This window comes from Bombyx mori, chromosome 3 (genome assembly GCF_030269925.1).
Source record: "Bombyx mori chromosome 3, ASM3026992v2".
NCBI lineage: Eukaryota > Metazoa > Arthropoda > Insecta > Lepidoptera > Bombycidae > Bombyx > Bombyx mori.
In genome coordinates, this window is record NC_085109.1 from 13,867,475 (window position 1) to 13,888,504 (window position 21,030).

The 21,030-nt window shown below is 38.0% G+C and overlaps 1 protein-coding gene across 3 annotated transcripts in view; it reads left to right on the forward strand.

Annotated features, from left to right (window-relative positions):
* LOC101745515 (potassium voltage-gated channel protein Shaw) overlaps positions 1-2,022 on the forward strand; it is a 93,568-nt gene extending 91,546 nt beyond the window's left edge. The window contains exons 9-10 of one of the 3 annotated variants that reach the window (XM_038020317.2): positions 109-185; positions 537-2,022. In XM_038020317.2, the coding sequence (XP_037876245.1) occupies positions 109-185; positions 537-548 (89 nt within the window). In that variant the 3' untranslated portion in view covers positions 549-2,022. Of the gene's footprint in view, positions 1-108 lie in introns of all 3 variants that reach the window. The other 2 variants (XM_062676788.1, XM_062676789.1) reach the window with 2 other exon arrangements.
* Positions 2,023-21,030: the final 19,008 nt, after the last annotated feature.

Genomic DNA, 21,030 nt, shown 5'->3' on the forward strand with positions numbered 1-21,030 from the left:
GCTTCGTCGTAGAATAGTGGTGAACGCCTCGAATTGTTTTATTATTTGCGTTTGTTTCCGTGTCACTGTCGATGAGTTTTTAGTGAATTTCTTCTGATTTCTTTGCAGGCAATTACATCACATCGATCAATTTTCAAAACAGTAAACCTACAAATGAAGTATCAATAAAACAGACAACTACAGCGGTACACTTTTGCTATACACGAAACTAACATTGACTTTAATCATGTTAATATATCAGTTCTCATTTTTTGCATTTTTAATGTGAGGTGTGAAGAATGTGTACGTCAGCACTTGGATGTTGTGTCATTTGTCTTACTGTGGACTGTTGTTTTGTATTGCTCAGTATTTTTATTTCCTTTTAAACAATCAGTACTTTCATTGAATTCAGATTGAAAACTAAAACATTCTGTTTTTGTGATCTGATACTAAATCCAGATATTTTTTTAAAATCTATTAACACACTATTTGCATGTCGACGTCAAGTTAGATATTTCATTAATAAAAACAATTAAAATCGTGTTTATCACCAACAGTTGCAACTCTAATGCCCGGAATAGATCTCTCAGTTACCACACGATTAACGCCGAGCCCCCGGGACATGTCACCGGCACTGGCCATAGCTCTTCCCATGATGAAATCAGTTAACATCGTCCCAGTCCAGTGCTTCGACAACATGGCCTTCCATAACGACAAAGTCGAGGAGGTCAACAACGAAAATGACAGCAAGTCGTCGAGCAGAGAGGACTCAGTCGATAGCGACAACACCATTCGCGTGAACATCTACAAAAACGAAAACTATTTGGAAAAGATGGAGGATAAATCAGACGCCAGGACTCCGTTGTTACGTGAACACAAGAACGAGTCTCTAGACGAGACTAAATTAAGAACAGAAACGAAAATTGAAAAGAGAAAATCATCGGCATCAACATAACATTACATTAATGGTAAGATGTGACCAATAATAACTAAGGAAATGAAAAACTATAGTAAATTCTTCCTTTATTCGAAGGGACTATGTTGCTGAAATGTCTATGAGTCGTGCTATACTAATGTATGCAAATAGTATCGGAGACGAATGATCATGAAGTGAAAAGTATTTAATAAAAACATGATTTAGAATCTCCGATACTATTAATACCTAGATTTTGTCATATAAGTGCATTGAAGGCCGTGATAGAATTAATAATAATATATGTAGCTAAGTGTTTAAAGCACTTTACGATAAACGTTTTTATAAAACACATCATAAATTAATCATAATATGCCTATCACAATTAGATTTTAAGTTTTGGATTGTTATTGGAACATGCTCTTTTAAGGAATCACACACATGCATTTAGAAACAGGAAATCTGCATTTTGATATCGTGTAGGTACAAAAGCAAGAAGATCTTTTCCCTGACGTGACAACTTTCCCTAAATTTCCGAGATGTTAACGATTTATAAATTTATACTATCTTCTAACTACATCGGAATGTGAACAAAAATAGTTTTAAGACAGACTTATACTAAAAGGTAAGGAAAAAATAATACAAAAAAAACTAATGGATTGTGCACTATTGGATGCATACTGAGACTTTCAAGATTTGAAAATAAAGAATTAAATACCATAATAATTATATTATTTAATGGGCTTATTATTTATATTATTATTTACCTAGATTTTTTCGTGATCATGTGGCTATCAAGGACCTTAAACCATCTGTCCAACTACTAATCAGAATATATTATGCGATCCCTAAGCTAACACACAACATATCATCAGAGGGATAGGTACAAGAAGAATTAATACTAACTTAAAAAAGCCTTTTTCCATGATCCAAAAAATACTTTTCATACCTTTGACTTTAATAGACAAAGATTTTTAGACCAGTTTATTATTCTTAAAATGTTTACATCTCACACCCTATTTATTAGCCAATAAATTAAAGTTAATATTAACATAATTGTAAATTAATAATAAAGACTATATTCAAATTAACAACTGTATGTATGAATTCGAACCCAGAATACGAGAAAAGCCCAAAATACCAAATAACAAAAGCCAGAGCATGTTCCAGTACTAATCCAGCTTGATATACATAATTATCATTATTGACCAGTATATTCGTATTAGTAGTTAAAGATTAACAGTCCACTAGTGAGAGATGTGACTATTGTTTGATTTGTGTGCGTTTGGTCTTTAACGAGTCTTAATATCAACGAGTCCATTTTTTTAGAGATTTTATGACCTGGTAACTGAGACCTTTAAGTCATGTCTTATTTTAATTTATATTATTCCTATTTTTATGAAAAATGATATTATGGAGTTAAATGAAATGAAGATGATTAATTTGAGACACTAATCAACTGGGATGAAATTAAATGAAATGAATTGAGATGATATGGGATGAAATAATATAATCTCAGTAAAATGGTGGTCATTTACTAAGATTTTTTCAGTTGACTTTTGGGAGGATCCCAAGAAGTTACGTCCAGCGGCTTTGTTTCATTTTCCCACTTTTGTGCACTTTCACAGATATTAAATAGTTAATAAACCACCATTATTACAATTTTAAACCCGAAGAAACACTAAATAGACAAAATAAAACAAATCACACAACTTCACTCCTCGCGTTCCCGCCAAAAAGTCCCTCAACGAGTCCATCAGTGGAGTATTTAAACTACCGATGTTTGAATTTAATTGAATTCATTTTCAACCATTGAAGGCAGTCATCATTATACGTAGACATTAAGAAAGCCCGGTCAGTCCTGTATCTATCGCCGAGAATTTTACAAATACAGTTAGACAAGAAGAACCCAAGGTACGTGACAAAAATTGTCTTTGTAAACGCTAAAATCCCATCCGATCGCAGGCTGAACAACATTGAAAAACGAAATTCATTAAAAAAAATACATCTCAGCTAAAAATTACTGAGCGCACACATCAAATAAATACTATCATATTATAAGCCTGTATATACTTGTGTACAATTAGAATAAAACGATTTTATATATCTACAGTTATATCTTATTAACTAATAAACAAAATATATTATTAATTAAACAATATATTTAAAATAAATGAAAAAAAAAACTTTCAAACGAATCACCGTACAACATATCAACAGCACTTTCTATAAATCTTGATGTTATTTAATTGTAAATGTAAATAATAATTGCATAATATATTTATCAAGAAAAGTAAATCAGTAATTAATAGATAGCTAAACAATGAATTGTTTTTTTTTTTTTCTTACGTACGATACAATGTTTAGTTTGAGACTTAAATATCGAATGGAGTTATCGAATTTTCAAAGTTCTTTTTCGGAGTGAATATTTTTAATGGGACGAAATATTTAGCTTAATAAAATATTGTTCAGTCATATGGTAATGTTAGGACAGGGCCTCTTTGAGCAGAAAAGTTCGTAGAGAGGTTCAGATATATGAGTCCAGACGCTACCACCTTTAAACATAAGGTCGAACATTGAAAAGTATTGCAATAGTTCGGCGAAAACTTCTTTCATATTTTCAAAGTAAAAATTTGCAGTAAAATAACTTTCATTGTTCTGTGTCTGACTAGTTTGGATATTATTAAATAGACATTTTAGAAACAGAAAAGTAAAAAGATTATTCCATCTAGCCCGCCATTTTTCTATTATTTTTCTGAAGCCAAAATGACCGAGAGAGAGATAACATAGCAGCTTTCCCATTCGCGCATAATTTCGTCACGGCAGAAATAGATAGTCTTCAAAATCAGTCACATTTTCTAAACAATACCGTCGGGTCCTAAAGAAAGATGCATTCGGTAGCAAACAAGTGGTTTATCAACAACAATATGATTCCATAGTGAAGAAAAGAATTGAATATGAATCGATCGAGATTAAATTATTTGATTTTTTTATTTTTTTATTGCCTTTCTAGGCAGACGAGCATACGGCCCACCTGATGGTGAGTGGTTACCGTCGCCCATGGACTTCAGCAATGCCAAGGGCAGAGCCAAGCCGCTGCCTACCGCTTAATACTCTCCACAAGCCTCGTTTGAAGAAGGACATGTCATAGAGCTCGGGAAACACCGTGGAGGGGAGCTCATTCCATAGCCGGATGGTACGTGGCAAAAAAGATCTCTGGAAACGCACTGTGGATGACCGCAGTGGCTCCAGGTAGTATGGATGAACTCTACTCCGGTGAAATTGGATGAAATCGATTAGTTCAAGTTTATTTCAATATTAGATTGGCAAATACGGCTCACCGGGTGTTAAGCTGTTACCGGAGTCCAGTATGGCGGCTGTTCCAACCCTTCCAACCGGTGAGAAGGTCGCGTCAGAAATAGGTATTGGTACCTATTTCTGACGCGACCTTCGCTCGCACCTACCCGTGCGAGCTCATAATACGCCCTACTCGAGTCACTATCCCCTAATATGAGTGCTAGTAGAAAAATCGCTTTACCCAAAGTCACCACACGATCTCTGTCAATCTTTATAATGTCAAAACCGACAATATCCAATTTAACACGTTGACTGCCGTGTAGGTCAGCGGCGCCCTACGTGGGGCACTAAAGTAATTATGTCGATTTCTGTCTTCGATCTTCTTACTAAGGCGTCGGAATATCTAGTAGACTCTAGGAAAGATGAATTCGAAGATACTAAGATACATAAATTAAAAACAAAAAATACAAAGTTAGGCAATTCCGGTGCTCACTAACAGAAATCGACATAATTTCTTCAGTGTACCACGTAGGGCACCAGTTACCTACATGGCAGTCAAAGGGTTAAACACGTTGTTTTTATTTAAAAAATCCACTGCTAAGATATGGCCGATTCGATTACCGAATTTAATATTCCGTATTTATTAAGCCGCGTCGCCATTTAAAATTCATGTCTGATAATTGCGGGATTGTCGTTACACAATAATCCTGTATTCGTGGCGGTCTTTCTCGTCGTCGGAATGCTTTACTTTTAATTAAAATACACCGAAACACAAATCCGTTTAAAACGACATTAATTATTGTGGCTCCGGTCATTCCGCGCTGCTCCAGTTTTTGTTATACCTACACAATTTTAAAGTGATGACGTCATAAAGGTATACTTTAAATAGGGTGCAGTATTGAAAATAAACGACATTAGGTTTTTTCATTGCTTAGATGGATGGGTGTGTTCACAGTTCTAGCAGTAGGCAGCGGCTTGGCTCTGCTCCTGTCATTGCTGAAGTCCATGGGCGACGGTAACCATTTACCATTACGGACGTCTGCCTACAAAGGCAAAAAAAAAAAGTTCACCTGGTGCCCATGGACATCAACAACGTAAACGCTCTACCTCACCTTGAAGCATGAGGTCTAGGTCTAAGTCTTATAGCACAAAAGCTGCCCCGTTCTTCAAACCGAAACGGATTGGTGCTTCGCGGCAGAAATGGACAGTGTTAGGCAGTGGTGGTGCCTACTTGTGGGTTGCAAGACGCCATACCACCAGTACTAACGCCACATAATTTTTGCTTGCTTAAAACGGAGAATACAGTACTACTAGCTGGCTCGGCAAACGTTGTTCTGCCATATGAATTGTTTGTAGGAAAGATAAATAACCTAGATACCGACTGCAGCGCCATCTGCCGGGCTGATTTGTAAATTTAAGCCAATCTCGAATCCACCTGAAGGTACACAGAAAATTTCATAACACACGCACAGAAGATATATAATATATATAAAGATTAAGATAAGATAAGCTTTTTTCATTAACTTCTGCGTTACAAGCCACGGAACCTAACTTTTTTATTTTGCTACGAACCCTCCTCTCCGTAACACTGCTCTGCTCAAAAACACTGTTTCTACAAGACCACGGTATTTAAAAAGCTAAGAAATTTCGTCTCATTATAACTAAAAAAAAAGTATGTTACGTTTATGAATTGCTTTGTTATTATTCCACTTACGCATATTGTGTTTTAAGTCCTATATATATAACGTTGCCTAGCAACAAATAACGCTTAGCACTAAAATAGTAGTCGGCTGATAAAGCTGACTGTCCCGAGCTTGATTTCCTATGAAACCTGCTGTCACATAGCGACCATCGTGTTTCCTTAAATAACATCACTATGGTAGTTTTCCGATTACAGAGCATAATGCGACTCAGTGACGCACAATGCCGAATTATGCTGAAGCTAAATTGGAACGTGAATTAGTTTTCAAATGCATCAGCAGAGTGCGCTAAGTTAGCACAGTTTTAATTAACATTGATTCTTTCTAAGAAACTACGACGAAACGAAAGCCTTTGCAATTTTTTTCAACATTAAATAATATTACTAACGATAATATAAAAAAAAATTCGATCAATGCCAACTTAAAGAAAAAACACTAGTCAATTTTCTGTCACTGAGTCGGTATCGATTGCGAGTATCACGCGAGAGCAGTACTATTGAGAGTGCTCGATTGCGAGTATCACGCGAGAGCAGTACTATTGAGAGTGCTCGATTGCGAGTATCACGCGAGAGCAGTACTATTGAGAGTGCTCGATTGCGAGTATCACGCGAGAGCAGTACTATTGAGAGTGCTCGATTGCGAGTATCACGCGAGAGCAGTACTATTGAGAGTGCTCGATTGCGAGTATCACGCGAGAGCAGTACTATTGAGAGTGCTCGATTGTGCGAAGCGTTGCTGGAACATTGGTGGAACGTTTGGTCATTCTCTTTTTTCCGTGCTCTTGTACGCGATTTATAATTTTTTTTAAATATACAAATTTTATACGTGCAATCCTCGCGAGTTTATTTATCAAGTTCCTTGCCCATCCTAATCATACAGTCCACTACATAAATTGGTACCAATGGAATGGATGGGCAAGGGACTTCATAAATAAACTCGCGAGGATTGCACGTATAAAAATTTGTATATTTTTAAAATTTTATAAATCGCGTACAATAGCACGGATGAAAAGAGAACATTGGAACATTCAACGTTGAGCATTTTGCCGCATAATGCGCTCTTGTGCTGTCATTGGAAAACTACCGGTATAACATACGTATTTTATAGAAACAAGCTGTTTCGCAGCGTCTGCTTTAAGCGCTATAATGTTTATTTATATGTGACGGGGTGGTTATCTAGGAAGGGTTTAGCTCTGGGAGTTTTAAGGTTGGTTCTACATTACATCATTTCTGATATAATATTACAATTTACTTAGACGTTGTTACTTAAAATTTGTAAATCGCTTCTGATCACAAACACTTGAGTCGTAGTCTAAGCCGATTTAAGAACAACGTCCGTCTGATGTAGTGGTAAGTGACATGGTCACTACACTAGGGGGTCGCGGGTTCGAATCCCGCCAAGGGAAGATATTTGTATGATAAATATAAATATATTTTCCAGGGTTATGGATGTATATTAAATATATGTATGTGTTTAATAAAAATCTTACATTTATTTCCGTTATCTGATACCTGTAACACAAATTCTTTACGAACTTATCACGGGACCAGTTAACGTGGCGTGATTGTTAGTAAAATATTTATATTTATAATATAACAATAAAGAATGCAGTATTAAATCGCAAAAGCAGTTTGAATTACGAATAGCGAAAACTGAGGAAAATCTAGTTCTCTATCATTTTATAAAACACTAGATGATGACCGAGCTTTGTTCGGTTTTTTTTTGATAACGCCATCTTGTTGTGTCTTTAAAGCGGTTGGTTGCCCTCAATTAAGATAAATAGTATTATTATTCGCCAATAGATATCGGGAAGAGTTGATTATAGAAATCATATAAATCGTAGCTAGATCGATTTATCGCCCCCGAAATCCCCTGTACGCTAAATTTTATGAAAATCGTTGGAGCCGTTTCCGAGATTCAGATTATATATATATATATATACAAGAATTGCTCGTTTAAAGGTATAAGATTTGTTTTATACAAAATCAGAAAATTTAAACCGTGATTCCATAACGTTACTATTTTAAGGCGTGAACGAATGAAAGAGATAGATTGTACTACTGATCCACTTTTATTCTGACTTCCATGCTGTTGCCATAATGGAAATAATTTGAAATAATTTCTGTTTTCGTGTGCTCAGAAGAAAATTCACAATAAAAATAAGATATGTACATATGTGTATTAGAATTGATTGTAATGTAGATGAACCTTAAAATGCATTTTAATAGTTTCCAAGCTATAATATACAAACAAATAATATGTCTGACTTTTGGGACCTTGTTATATATCGTTATAAATTTAATATTATTAATTTTAACATATTTTCATGGCCGAACCCAAATTCAAATTTTATTCGTGATCTAAGCTGTGTGAATTATTACCGCGTGATAACAATAAGGTTGACGCAATAAAATGGACACAACATGGTTGTTACAAATGTTATTTTGAAAAGTATTTTACAAATTTACTTTAAGATTAAAAAGCTGTTGTACAAGAAAATATAAACACAAAATATTAATTCAGTAAAATTCAAAGTGACGTATTAAGATTAAGATAGCCTTTATTAACAATCCAATTTGAGTTACAATTTTTTTTAGTTATTTTAATAACTAGGTCACCAGCGCAATATATATTATGTAATCAAAAATCTGAATCGCATTAACGACATTTACAAGCAACGCTTGCACAAACTCTAAACTCAGCGAAAACATCTTCACCACTTCCACTGACTTTCTCGCCGGATCTTCTCAGTGGGTCGCGTTTCCGATCCGGTGGTAGATTCTGCGAAGCACAGCTCTTGCTAGGGTTCGTGTTAGCAACGTCATCAGGTTTGAGCTCCGTGAGCTTACCTACTAGTTAAGGTTACGCTGAAATAGCCTCTCAAGGTTCTCACCTTAGGTATGAAAGTAAAAAAAAACACCAGAAAAATATAATTTAAGCAGTAAAATTTTTACTTACGCCAAAATTTATACCGGAGCGGAAGTCTGATCTAAATTGTTGCTAATTTATTCGTTCCTATTCGTTTCGGCATTAGCCAAAGCATTCCTTCTCTGAACTTCATCAGAGTTGCAGACCATTTTCTTTATAGTCCTTTAAGGCAGAGTCAGAAAGCCAAAAAGACAAGAAAAGCAAATTTTAAGAACTACCTGAGGCAGAAGTCCAATATGCTGGTCAGACCAGATAAGCTCCACTCTCAATACTCCAGTCCACGTTATAGCGCTCGTAGACATGTTATAGCGCTCGGAAAACACTGTTTTGGAAGGCTCATTCCAAAGCCGAATGGTTCTTAGCACAAAAGATACCTGGTAACAGACTTTGGATGAGCACAGTGGTTCCAGATAGTATAGATGAAATATGCTCTAATGCTGGTCGTTAGTATCGTAAAAAGAGATGATCTAAAACAATTACTCAGAGCACCCCTCTAACAGACTATATCTACACATAATATACATCAGCGGTCGAATGAAACAAAAGGCAATATCTTTCTTATTTACTCAGGACTTCCGCAGCTCCTCGACCACAATCTCGTAATACACACATGCATTGGTAATGTAACGAGAACAATTGCTATTGTCTACTAAACTTTGAACTTTGACCGAAGTATATAAGGTCCGAATTTCTTGTTGAATAAATATAACAATGGACCGTTGGTCCGTTGCCCTTTCAAATAATTCATGATTACAGCGCTTTAAGCCCCGGGGCCTTCGATTCAACATTCGTAACGAAATTCGTTCGCGACCTAAAACTTTTAAATACCCTAGATTTTAATATAAAATACATCACAAAACTTGTATAACGAGATAGAAAAAGAATACAAAAAACGAAGAAACGACAATGAATTGAGTAAATCAACAAACATACAAGCAAAAGTAGGTACGTCGGAGTCCGCTACAAACACATAAAAATTGAAAATGGATTTCCAATCAAATGGCCAGAATATTGTCAAGCCTTCCGCTCTCCACTGGGGATGGAGGGTGGGGCATGCCAGAGTCGAACTGACTAAAACCCCCTGTCGCTCAACAGCCAACGTCCAAACCTCGCATGAGACAGAACTCATGAAGAGGCAAAGGGAGGAAAGTGAAGCGTTTAGTGCGGAGCACATCTCTCCCATCACCCTCCCCTTCGGGACGCCGGACTGGCGGTCGTTGGCGCCACGACCACCAGCCCTTTCGGTCGGCAGGCTATCCGAAGCCCACCTAGATGGCGCCGGTTAAAGTAAGCAAGCTATACCATAGATTAGTATTATTGATGGTACAAGTAACAGCAATGCTGTGTTCATTGCGCTCAATTATACTCACAAAATCAATAGTTCGAATCGGAAAACCGAATTCACACATTTTAGATCATTTTTTAAACAGAAATAAATCAAGGAAGTCGAACCAAGTGAAAAGACAGTTTTACGGCTTATTAGCAACTTACTTTACAGCGACATGACGAATAGAGTTTTCTGTCCCGGATTCATTTTTAATACTTGAATCCCACCGGATATTAAGTGGTTAGCGGAAACAGATATTGAAAATGTAAAATCCTCCTTTCATCATAAGACCAGAGGTATATGACCTAATTTGATAGTATAACGTATGTTCAAACCCTGAAATGCACGACTGATTTGCGGTAGAAATAAACATAGTAATGGTACCTACCCTGGTGCAGACATACAACATGTCGTACTAACGTAACACAATGTACAAACAAACAACTATCTTTCTTTGAATCTTAATGCTCATGCTTAATAATAATAATAATAATAATAATGTTTTTATTTCAAGTATCCATGACTCATATAAATTGTTAATAAGACTTAGACCTATGTTAGTAGTTATATTTACATCACAATGAATTAATAAGCTTAATGAGTCTTAATGCTCTGTTAGTCTTGTGGCTAATACATTGCGGCCTCCAAGTTTTTGCGTGAGAAATATAAAATTATAGCCTGGAACACAATATCCCAGAACACAGTAAAGGATATTATGAATTATTTGCCTCGATTCAATGAGCAACATATACAATTATTATTATTATTATTTTTAAACCCTAGACAACCTAGGAAAAATGGTAATTTTGATTTGGATCTTCGTAATTAGGAAAATATACTATTTTATTTATACAACATGTCTAAAAGCTATCAGAAAAAAATTGTTGGGATCCTTATCCTGGTATGGGATTCAATGTAGAGATATGAATACTACAGACATATCTAGTAAAATGAGCACAAGAAAAATCCGTAAAACTGTCTTTCGTTCGCTTTTATTCTCGTACGAAGAAGAAGTTGGACTTCTATGGGTTTTGCAAAAATAACATTGTAATTAGCATCAACTCTTTTTAATAGATTTATTTCCAATATTGAAAACATACTGTGTAAAATCAGCAAAAGGTTTGCATCTAAAAAAATCCTGCAAACTCATCCATTTGTCACGATTTATTTAAGAAATACCTTATTTACATGTAAATATTTTTTTAATTAAAAAGCGCACTAATCGTTTAAGTTTATTTAATATTAGTATTTTATAGACTATTTTCCATTTAGGAACACGGCCATTATATGAATTACCTGTATACTATTTCGAAAACTAAAAGTTGAATTGATTAATTGTGTTTAAATTGTCAATTGAGTTTTTTTTCTTCTTTCTTTTTTCAGTATAGCAATAGGCTTTTTTCGTAGCCAAAGTTGCCATTTTGTAAAAATGACTTCGTTCCTCGCGTTCCCACTAAAATGTAATTGACATATTGGTGCCTAGTATCTCACTAACGCGCGAATGATTTCACGCGAAACATTTCTCGGCGAATTCGCCCCTTTCTGGACTGGTTCTTAAACCTCAAACTGGGATTCACGATTACTTCGTTAGGCTTGACGATCATATCTATAGACGCGACAACACCCACCGGCGCACCGTCAGATAATGTATTGGGGAAAGCGATTAAAAAACCAGAGGAACATATTACGTGCAAAGGCTGAGGCAAAATGAACAGTGCTATTAGCCGCGGTTGCGTTCTCATATCTTCTCTATTAATAAACTCTTATAATGCACATCTTCTATTCCTAATCTAATCCAGATTATGTAATGTAATGACAATTTAATTTATGAACACTGCAACTACCAGTCTTGACCTGTTTTAATTTTGACTCATTACCGGTACTCCAGTGGCTAATATGTGACGTCATAAGTCAATATTTTTTGAAATTACACGTATCGTCGTAGTTGCCGCGTTCAAAAAACTTACTTCATGACTACAAAATCACCCTTTAAATATCGAACCGTAGGAAGTTTTAATTGCTTATTCAAAATGGAAAAAATTCAATTTTAAACTTTCTCTTCGTGTTTCAACGAAGTTTTCTCAGTGGCTGCCCATCGCTCGTACTTTGTATTAAAAGGAAACTGAAAACATTCTATTGAATGTTTTCTTAACACGGGAAAAGACTAAAGGCATTGTTCACTTTGAAACATTTGAAATAATGTAAAACGTCGGTTATTGTCATTTGTTTTGAAGTTATACTTCTTTAGGCGCGTTATGAAAAATTGATGAGAGTGAAATTTTACGATGCGTGCGCACCGTGACACAAATTTAACAGAATGAAGTTGCCCACTAAATCGCTCATTACAATACGACCGACGTAACTTGGCGAGTCTGAATATAGCCGCAGGTGAACTTTCCGAACCGTACCGAGAATTACCGAATTTATACGATGTCAAGAAAAGGGATGTCCAATATGCGTGTTTGAGGATGTTGTTTAACCGATTTTTTATCAAATTGATAAAAAAAAAAAAACTTAATAAAAATAAAGTATAACTTATTACGCGCGTACATAAGTACACGCACCCTTTTTTTATTAGTAACATTGGCGTCTCAGTTCCGCCCGCCCAAAAATACGCCAGATAGGCTGCTTCTGGGCTGATGCCCGACACCGACTGTGACCATTCGACATCACGTGACCGCAAGTTGTTCTTCATTGGAAGTCAATACTTCAAATAGCATAAGACATTGTCAGCCAGCATTGAACATTGGATATGTATAAACTAAAATAATAATTAAAAAGGAGAGTCATAAGCGAATGCGTGTAATAAATCGTGTAATAAAAATCAAACCCGCATAATTATAATTTGCGTAACTACTGATGGTAGGACCTCTTGTGAGTCTGCACGGTTCTGACATGAAGCAGTAATGCGTTTCGGTTTGAAGGGTGGGGCAGCCGTTGTAACTATACTGAGACCATAGAACTTATATCTCAAGGTGGGTGGCGCATTTACGTTGTAGATGTCTATGGGCTCAAGTAACCACTTAACACCAGGCGGACTGTGAGCTCGTCCACCTATCTAGGCAATAAAAAAATTTAAGATTGAGTTTTGTGTTTAATCTTATTTCTGCCTCGAAACAATCTCAAATCGATGGTCATTGAATTGACACGTCAATCTCTTCTCAAGCTCAATCTCTCACTCATCTACCCGTCTTAGGAAATAAATCAATTTCAACTTTAAGTTATTTATTGTATTACTTAATTTTACAGGTATTATATATATAACTTAAAGGTGTGTTTCATACATAAGATTTTCCAGAATCAGGAAAAAGTTATGTTTTTAAAGAATGTTTATTACAAATATTTGTTAAGCTGTGTTCCTTTGGAAAATGTCTAAGCTCGTGAAGAAATTAGTTGTAAGGCTTACGTTGAATAAAAACAGGGCTTGATGAAACATGTTGGATTAATATAATATACATATATATATAATATACAATTTTGAACAATACAATGACGATTTACTTGAAATATTGTTCATTAAACATGTGAATTTAATATGTGTTTTATTTGATCCCCCACGAAATTTGGCATCGATTTGGGTAAGTGTTCTGATTGAAATAATAATTTTAATGTATTAATTCGCGAAACTAGTGGTTACCCTGACCCTGATATTGCTGACGTCAATGGGCGACGGTAGAAACTAACCATCAGGTACTCTTCTGCATACAAGGCTAATAAAAAAATACTTTAAGTATAAGTCTCAATTTACCATCACTCTCTTTGGCCAGCCCATACCGTGGGTATTATTACTCGAAGGTCAAATACCTAAGCGTAACCCTCGACAGAAGGATGACATTCCGTCCCCACATTAAAACGGTACGCGACCGTGCTGCCTTTATACTAAGACGACTCTACCCTATGCTTTGCAGACGAAGCAAACTGTCCCTCCTTAATAAGGTAACTCTCTACAAAGCTTGCATACGCCCCGTCATGACATATGCAAGCGTAGTGTTCGCTCACGCGGCCCGCACCAACTTGAAACCCCTTCAGGTTAGTCAATCCCGATTCTGCAGGATAGCCGTCGGAGCGCCATGGTTCCTGAGGAACGTGTATCTCCACGATAACCTGGAGCTCGACTCCGTCAGTAAGTATCTACAGTCGGCATCGCTACGCCACTTTGAGAAGGCGGCACGACATGAGAACCCTCTTGTCGTGGCCGCTGGAAACTACATACCCGATTCTGTAGACCGAATGGTAAACCGTCGACGTCGCCCAAAGCACGTCATTACGGATCCTCTTGATCCATTAACGATGCTTTTAGGCACCACAAGCACCGGTCACCGTTCTCGTCGAACCCGTCGCTTGCGACGAAGGGCTCGACGAGCGAATTAACCCATAGACACAGGCCACTGAGTTTCTCACCGGATCTTCTCAGTGGGTCGCGTTTCCGATCCGGTGGTAGATTCTGCGAAGCACTGCTCTTGCTAGGGTCAGTGTTAGCAGCACTCCCGGTTTGAGCCCCGTGAGCTCACCTACACACGTTAGGGTGAAGCTGAAATAGCCTTTCAAGGCTATCAGCATAGGTAGGGAAAAAAAAATAATTACGGCAGTCCCACAGAGAAATTCCCGAATGCAATATGGCAGAAAAAAGTAGCATTATCTTATGACTTGTCGAACAACGTTGAATCCAGTTTTAAAACCAAGTACGCTATAATTAAAGAGACAGATACGAGTATATAAATATATCTTTCTTGAAATTTTCATTGTCCTCGATGACAGGAAAACACACCATTCATAGAAACAATAAATAATTTAAGAATAAAATAAGAAACACACACCCTGGCACCCAGAGGCGGATTATCCATAAGGCAAACTAGGCACGTGCCTAGGGGCGTATGGTTACAAGGAGCGCACGAGTTCAGAATTTTTAAATAAATAAAGAAAATAACATATCGATAATTAAGAACTAAATGCTGATCTATAATTTAAATCTATAATAGATCTACTGAAGTCTTTGTGGCCTAAAAAAAGATAAGACGTCCGGTGCTTTCGTGTTGAAGCGATGCACCGGTGTTCGAATCCCGCAGGCGGGTACCAATTTTTCTAATGAAATACGTACTCCACAAATGTTCACGATTGATTTCCACGGTGAAGGAATAACATCGTGTAATAAAAATCAAACCCGCAAAATTATAATTTGCGTAATTACTGGTGGTTGGATCTCTTGTGAGTCCGCGCGGCTAGGTACCACCACCCTGCCTATTTCTACCGTGAAGCAGTAATGCGTTTCGGTTTGAAGGGTAGGGCAGCCGTTGTAACTGTACTTGAGACCTTAGAACTTATATCTCAAGGTGGGTGGCGCATTTACGTTATAGATGTCTATGGGCTCCAGTAACCACTTAACACCAGGTGGGCTGTGAGCTCGTCGACCCATCTAAGCAATAAAAAAAAATTGCACAAGCATCAATATACTCGTATTATGCAATATTCCAAATCAAAAATTCTTTCACCTGTAGAAAGCTACGATATTCCCACGATAGCGGGATCTACGCGGGTGAAATCACGGGACGTTCTCTAGTGATATATTCATAACACACCATCATCGGCCAACACACATATACATTAAGGCCTATTTCCCAGAGCAGAGAGGAATCATGAATTTCGATATGTCCGTTCTGTCGTCCCTCTTGATTTCTTCACGGTTATGACGTCATATTTCATTCGCGCATTAGCGTAAGTACAAGGGTCCTGGTCTACTAAAGTCTAGGGTTTGGCGATACAACGTCATCGTAATTGCAAAAGCAACTAGTTAAAATTTATAGTTTTTTTTTATTGCCCTTGTAGGCAGACGAGCATACGGCCCACCTGATGGTGAGTGGTTACCGTCGCTCATGGACTTCAGCAATGCCAGGGACAGAGCCAAGCCGCTGCCTACCGCTTAATACTCTCCACAAGCCTCGTTTGAAGAAGGACATGTTATAGCGCTCGGGAAACACCGTGGAAGGGAGCTCATTCCATATGATGGCCATTTATGGCCGGTACAGGGGCGCCGATAAAGTGATTGCCTAGGGCGCTCTGGACCTTTAATCCGCCACTGCTGGCACCAGCAAATTAATAAATCATATTGAATTATTTTACCTTCCCGCGTGCAAATCGTACGTAAAAACGTGTTAAGTATGTTTTTCCTTATAAGATCAATACCTGTCTACCGCGCGGATTCACAAGAGGTTCTACCACCAATTAAAATACCTAAAATTAAATCAAAACTTAATTCGCCGTGCCCTTTTCTAATACACCAATACAATAGTTGATAACCTGCGAATTCATGCTTCCACCTAAAACAACGTCCAATTAACATTTATTTGATTCTTTGATTGTAACACCCAACTTCTAAACAGCTTTTGAACCTTAAATTATTATAACAAAAATGGTGATATTAACATCGCTCGCTAACTTTAATTTAGAGTTCACAATTAAGCGACTGGGGAGCAGGCCTAAACTAAAATTAAGGTTAACTTTAAATTGTTCAAAGCTATAATATAATAAAGCTATAATAGTATTAGTCGCGTAAGCTACTTATAAATGGGAAGACGATCTCACGGTCTTACTGAGGGGGACTGGTGAGAAATCAATCTATATATAATGAAAAAATGTTGAAAAAATGCTGTTCGTTAGTCTCGCTAAAACTCCAGAACGGCTGGACCGATTTGGATAATTTTGGTCTTGAATCATTTGCGGAAATCCAGAGAAGGTTTAAAAGGTAGATAAATATGAAAATGCTCGAAATTAAATAAAAATAACAATTTTGTTTTTCCTTTGTTGTGTCCCCCGTCGGACGGATTCCTTTTGTTTGTTTTAAGTTTATTTTATACAAAAGTTTAGGTATTTTATTTATCGATTGAGGCACTACGAAGTCTGCCGGGTCAGCTAGTATATACTTTTTTTCCTATCTATGCTGAGCCTTGAGAGACTATTTCAGCTTCACCCTAACGTGTGTAGGTGAGCTCATGGGTCTCAAACCGGAGTGTTACTAACACTGATCCTCGCAAGAGCGGTGTTTCGCAGAATCTACCACCGGATCGGAAACGCGACCCACTGAGTAGATCCGGCGAGAAACTCAGTGGGCTGTGTCTATGGGTTAAAGAAATCAATAGATATCTCAATTGTATTTTATAAGAATCTAGAGGAAAAAAATTATAGGAAAAATCTCATCACTGGCAAAATGGAAGGAAAGAGGCCTAGGGGGCGTGGTCCCATGCGCTAGTCCGATCAGATTAAGACGACTTTGGAGTCCAGCATCAATGTCGCTATCCGCTGCGCGGAGAACATGAATAAATTGAGGAACATAGTCCCAACAAAAGTGCCCCGTAAAGGTCACGACCCTCAGCACTAAGGAATACGACGGGGATAGGATAGAGAGTTGATGGCTATTCACATGGGTTTCCCAGGCTCACCACAAACCGGAATAAGTTGTGATTGCTCGTGAGGCACATTGCATCTGCCTGCTGCAATGATACTGAATGACAACCACGACCGCTCTGATTAACGTGATAAGACAAAGAAGAAATATAGGAATAAAAATAATTGGGAACAATTCACATACACCGTCATCTGGCCCTTAATTTAGGATCCCTTGTTTTATGGGTACCAGAGACTGATAAATATACTTATATACGTTTAAGCATATGTACATATATAAGCAAACATATTTGTTCATCATACAGCGTTCGCCCGATGTGGGAAACGAACCCACGACCCTCAATGCAATAGTCAGGGGCGCAAACCACTGCACCACCGTGTCAGTCAAAGAATTAATACACATTAATAATAAAAAAATATGATTTTTTTAATATTTGTTACTGGATCACGCAAAACGTAAACGGTATTTAACTGTTTATTGTATGTATTTATTTTCTATAATAATGTATTGTCTATGGTACACTGCAATATACCTGCTATATTTTTATATTTTCCAGAATTTCTGTAAATTAAACAGTTGTCTGGAAGAGATCGCTTTTAGCGATAAGACCGCCTATTGTACAAATGGATCTGCTTTTTGACTGTTTCTTGAATGTATATTGTGTTTTGGTGTGAAATAAAATGTATTCTCTCTCTCTCTCACCCAAATAGTATCTCAATCAAATTTCGATAAATAGTTTATATGTAACTCGGCCGGTCCATAGAACGCCTCGTTGTACAGGGAAGCGTTGATGGTACAAGACCGCGCGGGAGGCCACCAATGCGGTGGACCGACCAAATTAAAACTGCAGTGGGAGGTCCCCTAAATGAGTGCAGTAGAATGGCCTCGAGCAGAGAGAGATGGCGCGACATCGTGAGACGCATCAAGTCTGCCCCTTCCAACACTACATGACGATCACGACCACTCTATCAAGAGTGACACGGCTGAGAAGAAGAAGAAGAACTCGGCTTAACATATACACAGAATGCTTTTAATATGACATGTCTGTTCACTGGTTCGTGAATTTTACGTTTTTTTTTTGCTTTGATGGGCGGACAAGCACAACCCACCTGGTGTTAAGTGGTTACTGGAGCTCATAGAAATCTACAACGTAAATGCCGCCACCCACCTTGAGATATGACCTCTAACTCTATTAGTACAACGGCTGGCCCACCCTTTAAACCGAAACGCATTGCTGCTTCACGGCAGAAATGGGCGGAGTGGTGGTACCTACCCGTGCGGACTAACAACCACCATTAATAATTGATAATTAATTGATCTACAAATCGACTAATATCGCATTGACTGGAGTAGGATACAATGATCTGTATGTAACGTGCTTCATATCACTGGGGGATGATGTCCTGTGAACTATAAGACGAGGAGACTCCCTCCAGGCTGAACCTTCGAGCTTGCTGTCCAGCCTGATGACCAGCGAAGCTATACATGTGACTGGTGTCGAGATTGAGCAAATATTAGATACGACAATGGTTGCTAAAAACTTACCGGAGTTGATTAAGAGAAAAGATAATGAGTTGTTAATAAAGTATTGTTTAAAAATAGCAAATAAAATCTTATAGCAAACTATGATAGCAATATATAGTAAGTATAAATTGTATATCATAAAAATTGTATTAGATAGTTAGACTAATTGTCTGCCGACCCCACTTTTTTTTTTTTTTGGTCAGGAGGAAATCGCCGGACTTCCGCCCTTTTCTGGGGATACTGGGCGGGGTATGTCAGAGTCGAACTGACTAAAACCTCCTGTCGCTCAACAACCAACGTCCAAACCTCGCATGAGACAGAACTCATGACAAGGCAAAGGGGGGAAAGTGAAGAGTTTAGTGCGGAGCACATCTCTCCCATCACCCTCCCCCTCGGGACGCCGGACTGGCGGTCGTCGGCGCCACGACCACCAGTCCTCTCGGTCGGCAGACTGTCCGAAGCCCGCCTAGATGGCGCCGGTTAGAGTGGGTTACCCTACGGAATACCCCGCTGGGCCAGAACCAGCGTGGGTCGAGGATAGCCGGCCTTCCATCACCCGGATACTCTTGCGTAAAACGCGTGCAGAGCAGCTTGCACGACGTCTTCTTAGGCCCCCCTCGCCGGTCCCCAGACCGACATGTGAGGGAGACCCGAAACACTTAGAGGGCCAGGGCTTGGGCGAGATCCGCCTCCTTGGCCTCCGCTCGACGGCGGGCCGACCCCACCTAGTGGGATAAGGTGGAGAAAAAGAAGAAGAAGAGTTAGACTAATTGTGTTAGCATAAGAAATATAACCTAAAAAAATACCATTATCTAAAAATTTAAACAATTTATAAAAATAGATGTGTAAGCTGTAAGCTTGTAAGACTGTACAAAAATTAAATTAAGTAATAGCTCCCGATCCATAGCCCATACCTTAGGTAAAAAAAGAAAGAAAAAAAATTCAAATGTAATATTAAGAGCCATGTCAACGACATGGAAAATAATTGTGAAGGCAAAAATTTGAGGTTTTAGCTGGTTGGAGTCCAGCACTACCCGAGCCCTCGATTCTCGGGTGTCCATGATGGATTTTCCCTCCTGTTTAGTCCGTATTTAGAAGAAAAAATAATATGTTGCTGGTGGGACTGTTTCAAAAAGCACCAATAACCTGAAACGCACGCTACTTAATCCCTCCCAGAAACATTAGACTCGTTTAAATAGCTTCGTATGTCTTTAAGTTATTCCCGAAAGCTGACACCAGAGAGAACGGTGACAAACGATAGGAATTAACATGTAATGGAGTCATTTTGCGCTCGTAATGAGATTTGACTTTGCAGGGTTATTGCTGGCGTGATGCTCTGACAATTTTAAATTATTCGATTACTTTACCGAGGGTTGTCAGTGTGTAATATTTTTTAAGCTATTGCATAGTTTTTTAAGCTATTGCATAGATTTTAACGCGGACTTTGAGCGCGGCGACCAAATCAAGAAATTCCGTAACGAAAATAAAACCTAACACCCCCCACTCCGTATACCATGTAGCTCGCGTTCAACACATTCGCACGTTGCGCTTGTGTAGTGTTTGTAAATAAGCGAGCGGCGTGACGTCGCACTACATGCGCATCATGAAAAACCTGCTCATCTCTCTCTCGCCCGGTCTAGCTTATGAGTGTGAAGGGAACAGTTAATGTTTTGCTTTTGTTAATGTTTATAAATATAACGTGGTCTTATTTTATTATTGTTTTAATATTAAATTATTATTGTCTAATTATAATTACATAAGTTGATAGAAAATGCTATGCAATAGCGGCAGTCCCCAAGTGCCACATGTGTTTTTTTAACTTACTAGACGCACTAGCTAGGTACGCGGTGTGAGACATCGCGGGTGTATTAAGTGACTACAATTCTGCGATGATAACGATTTTTTTCTAATTGAACACATCCCTAACAAGTGCTCGCGAACTACAGATAAAAGAATCACATCA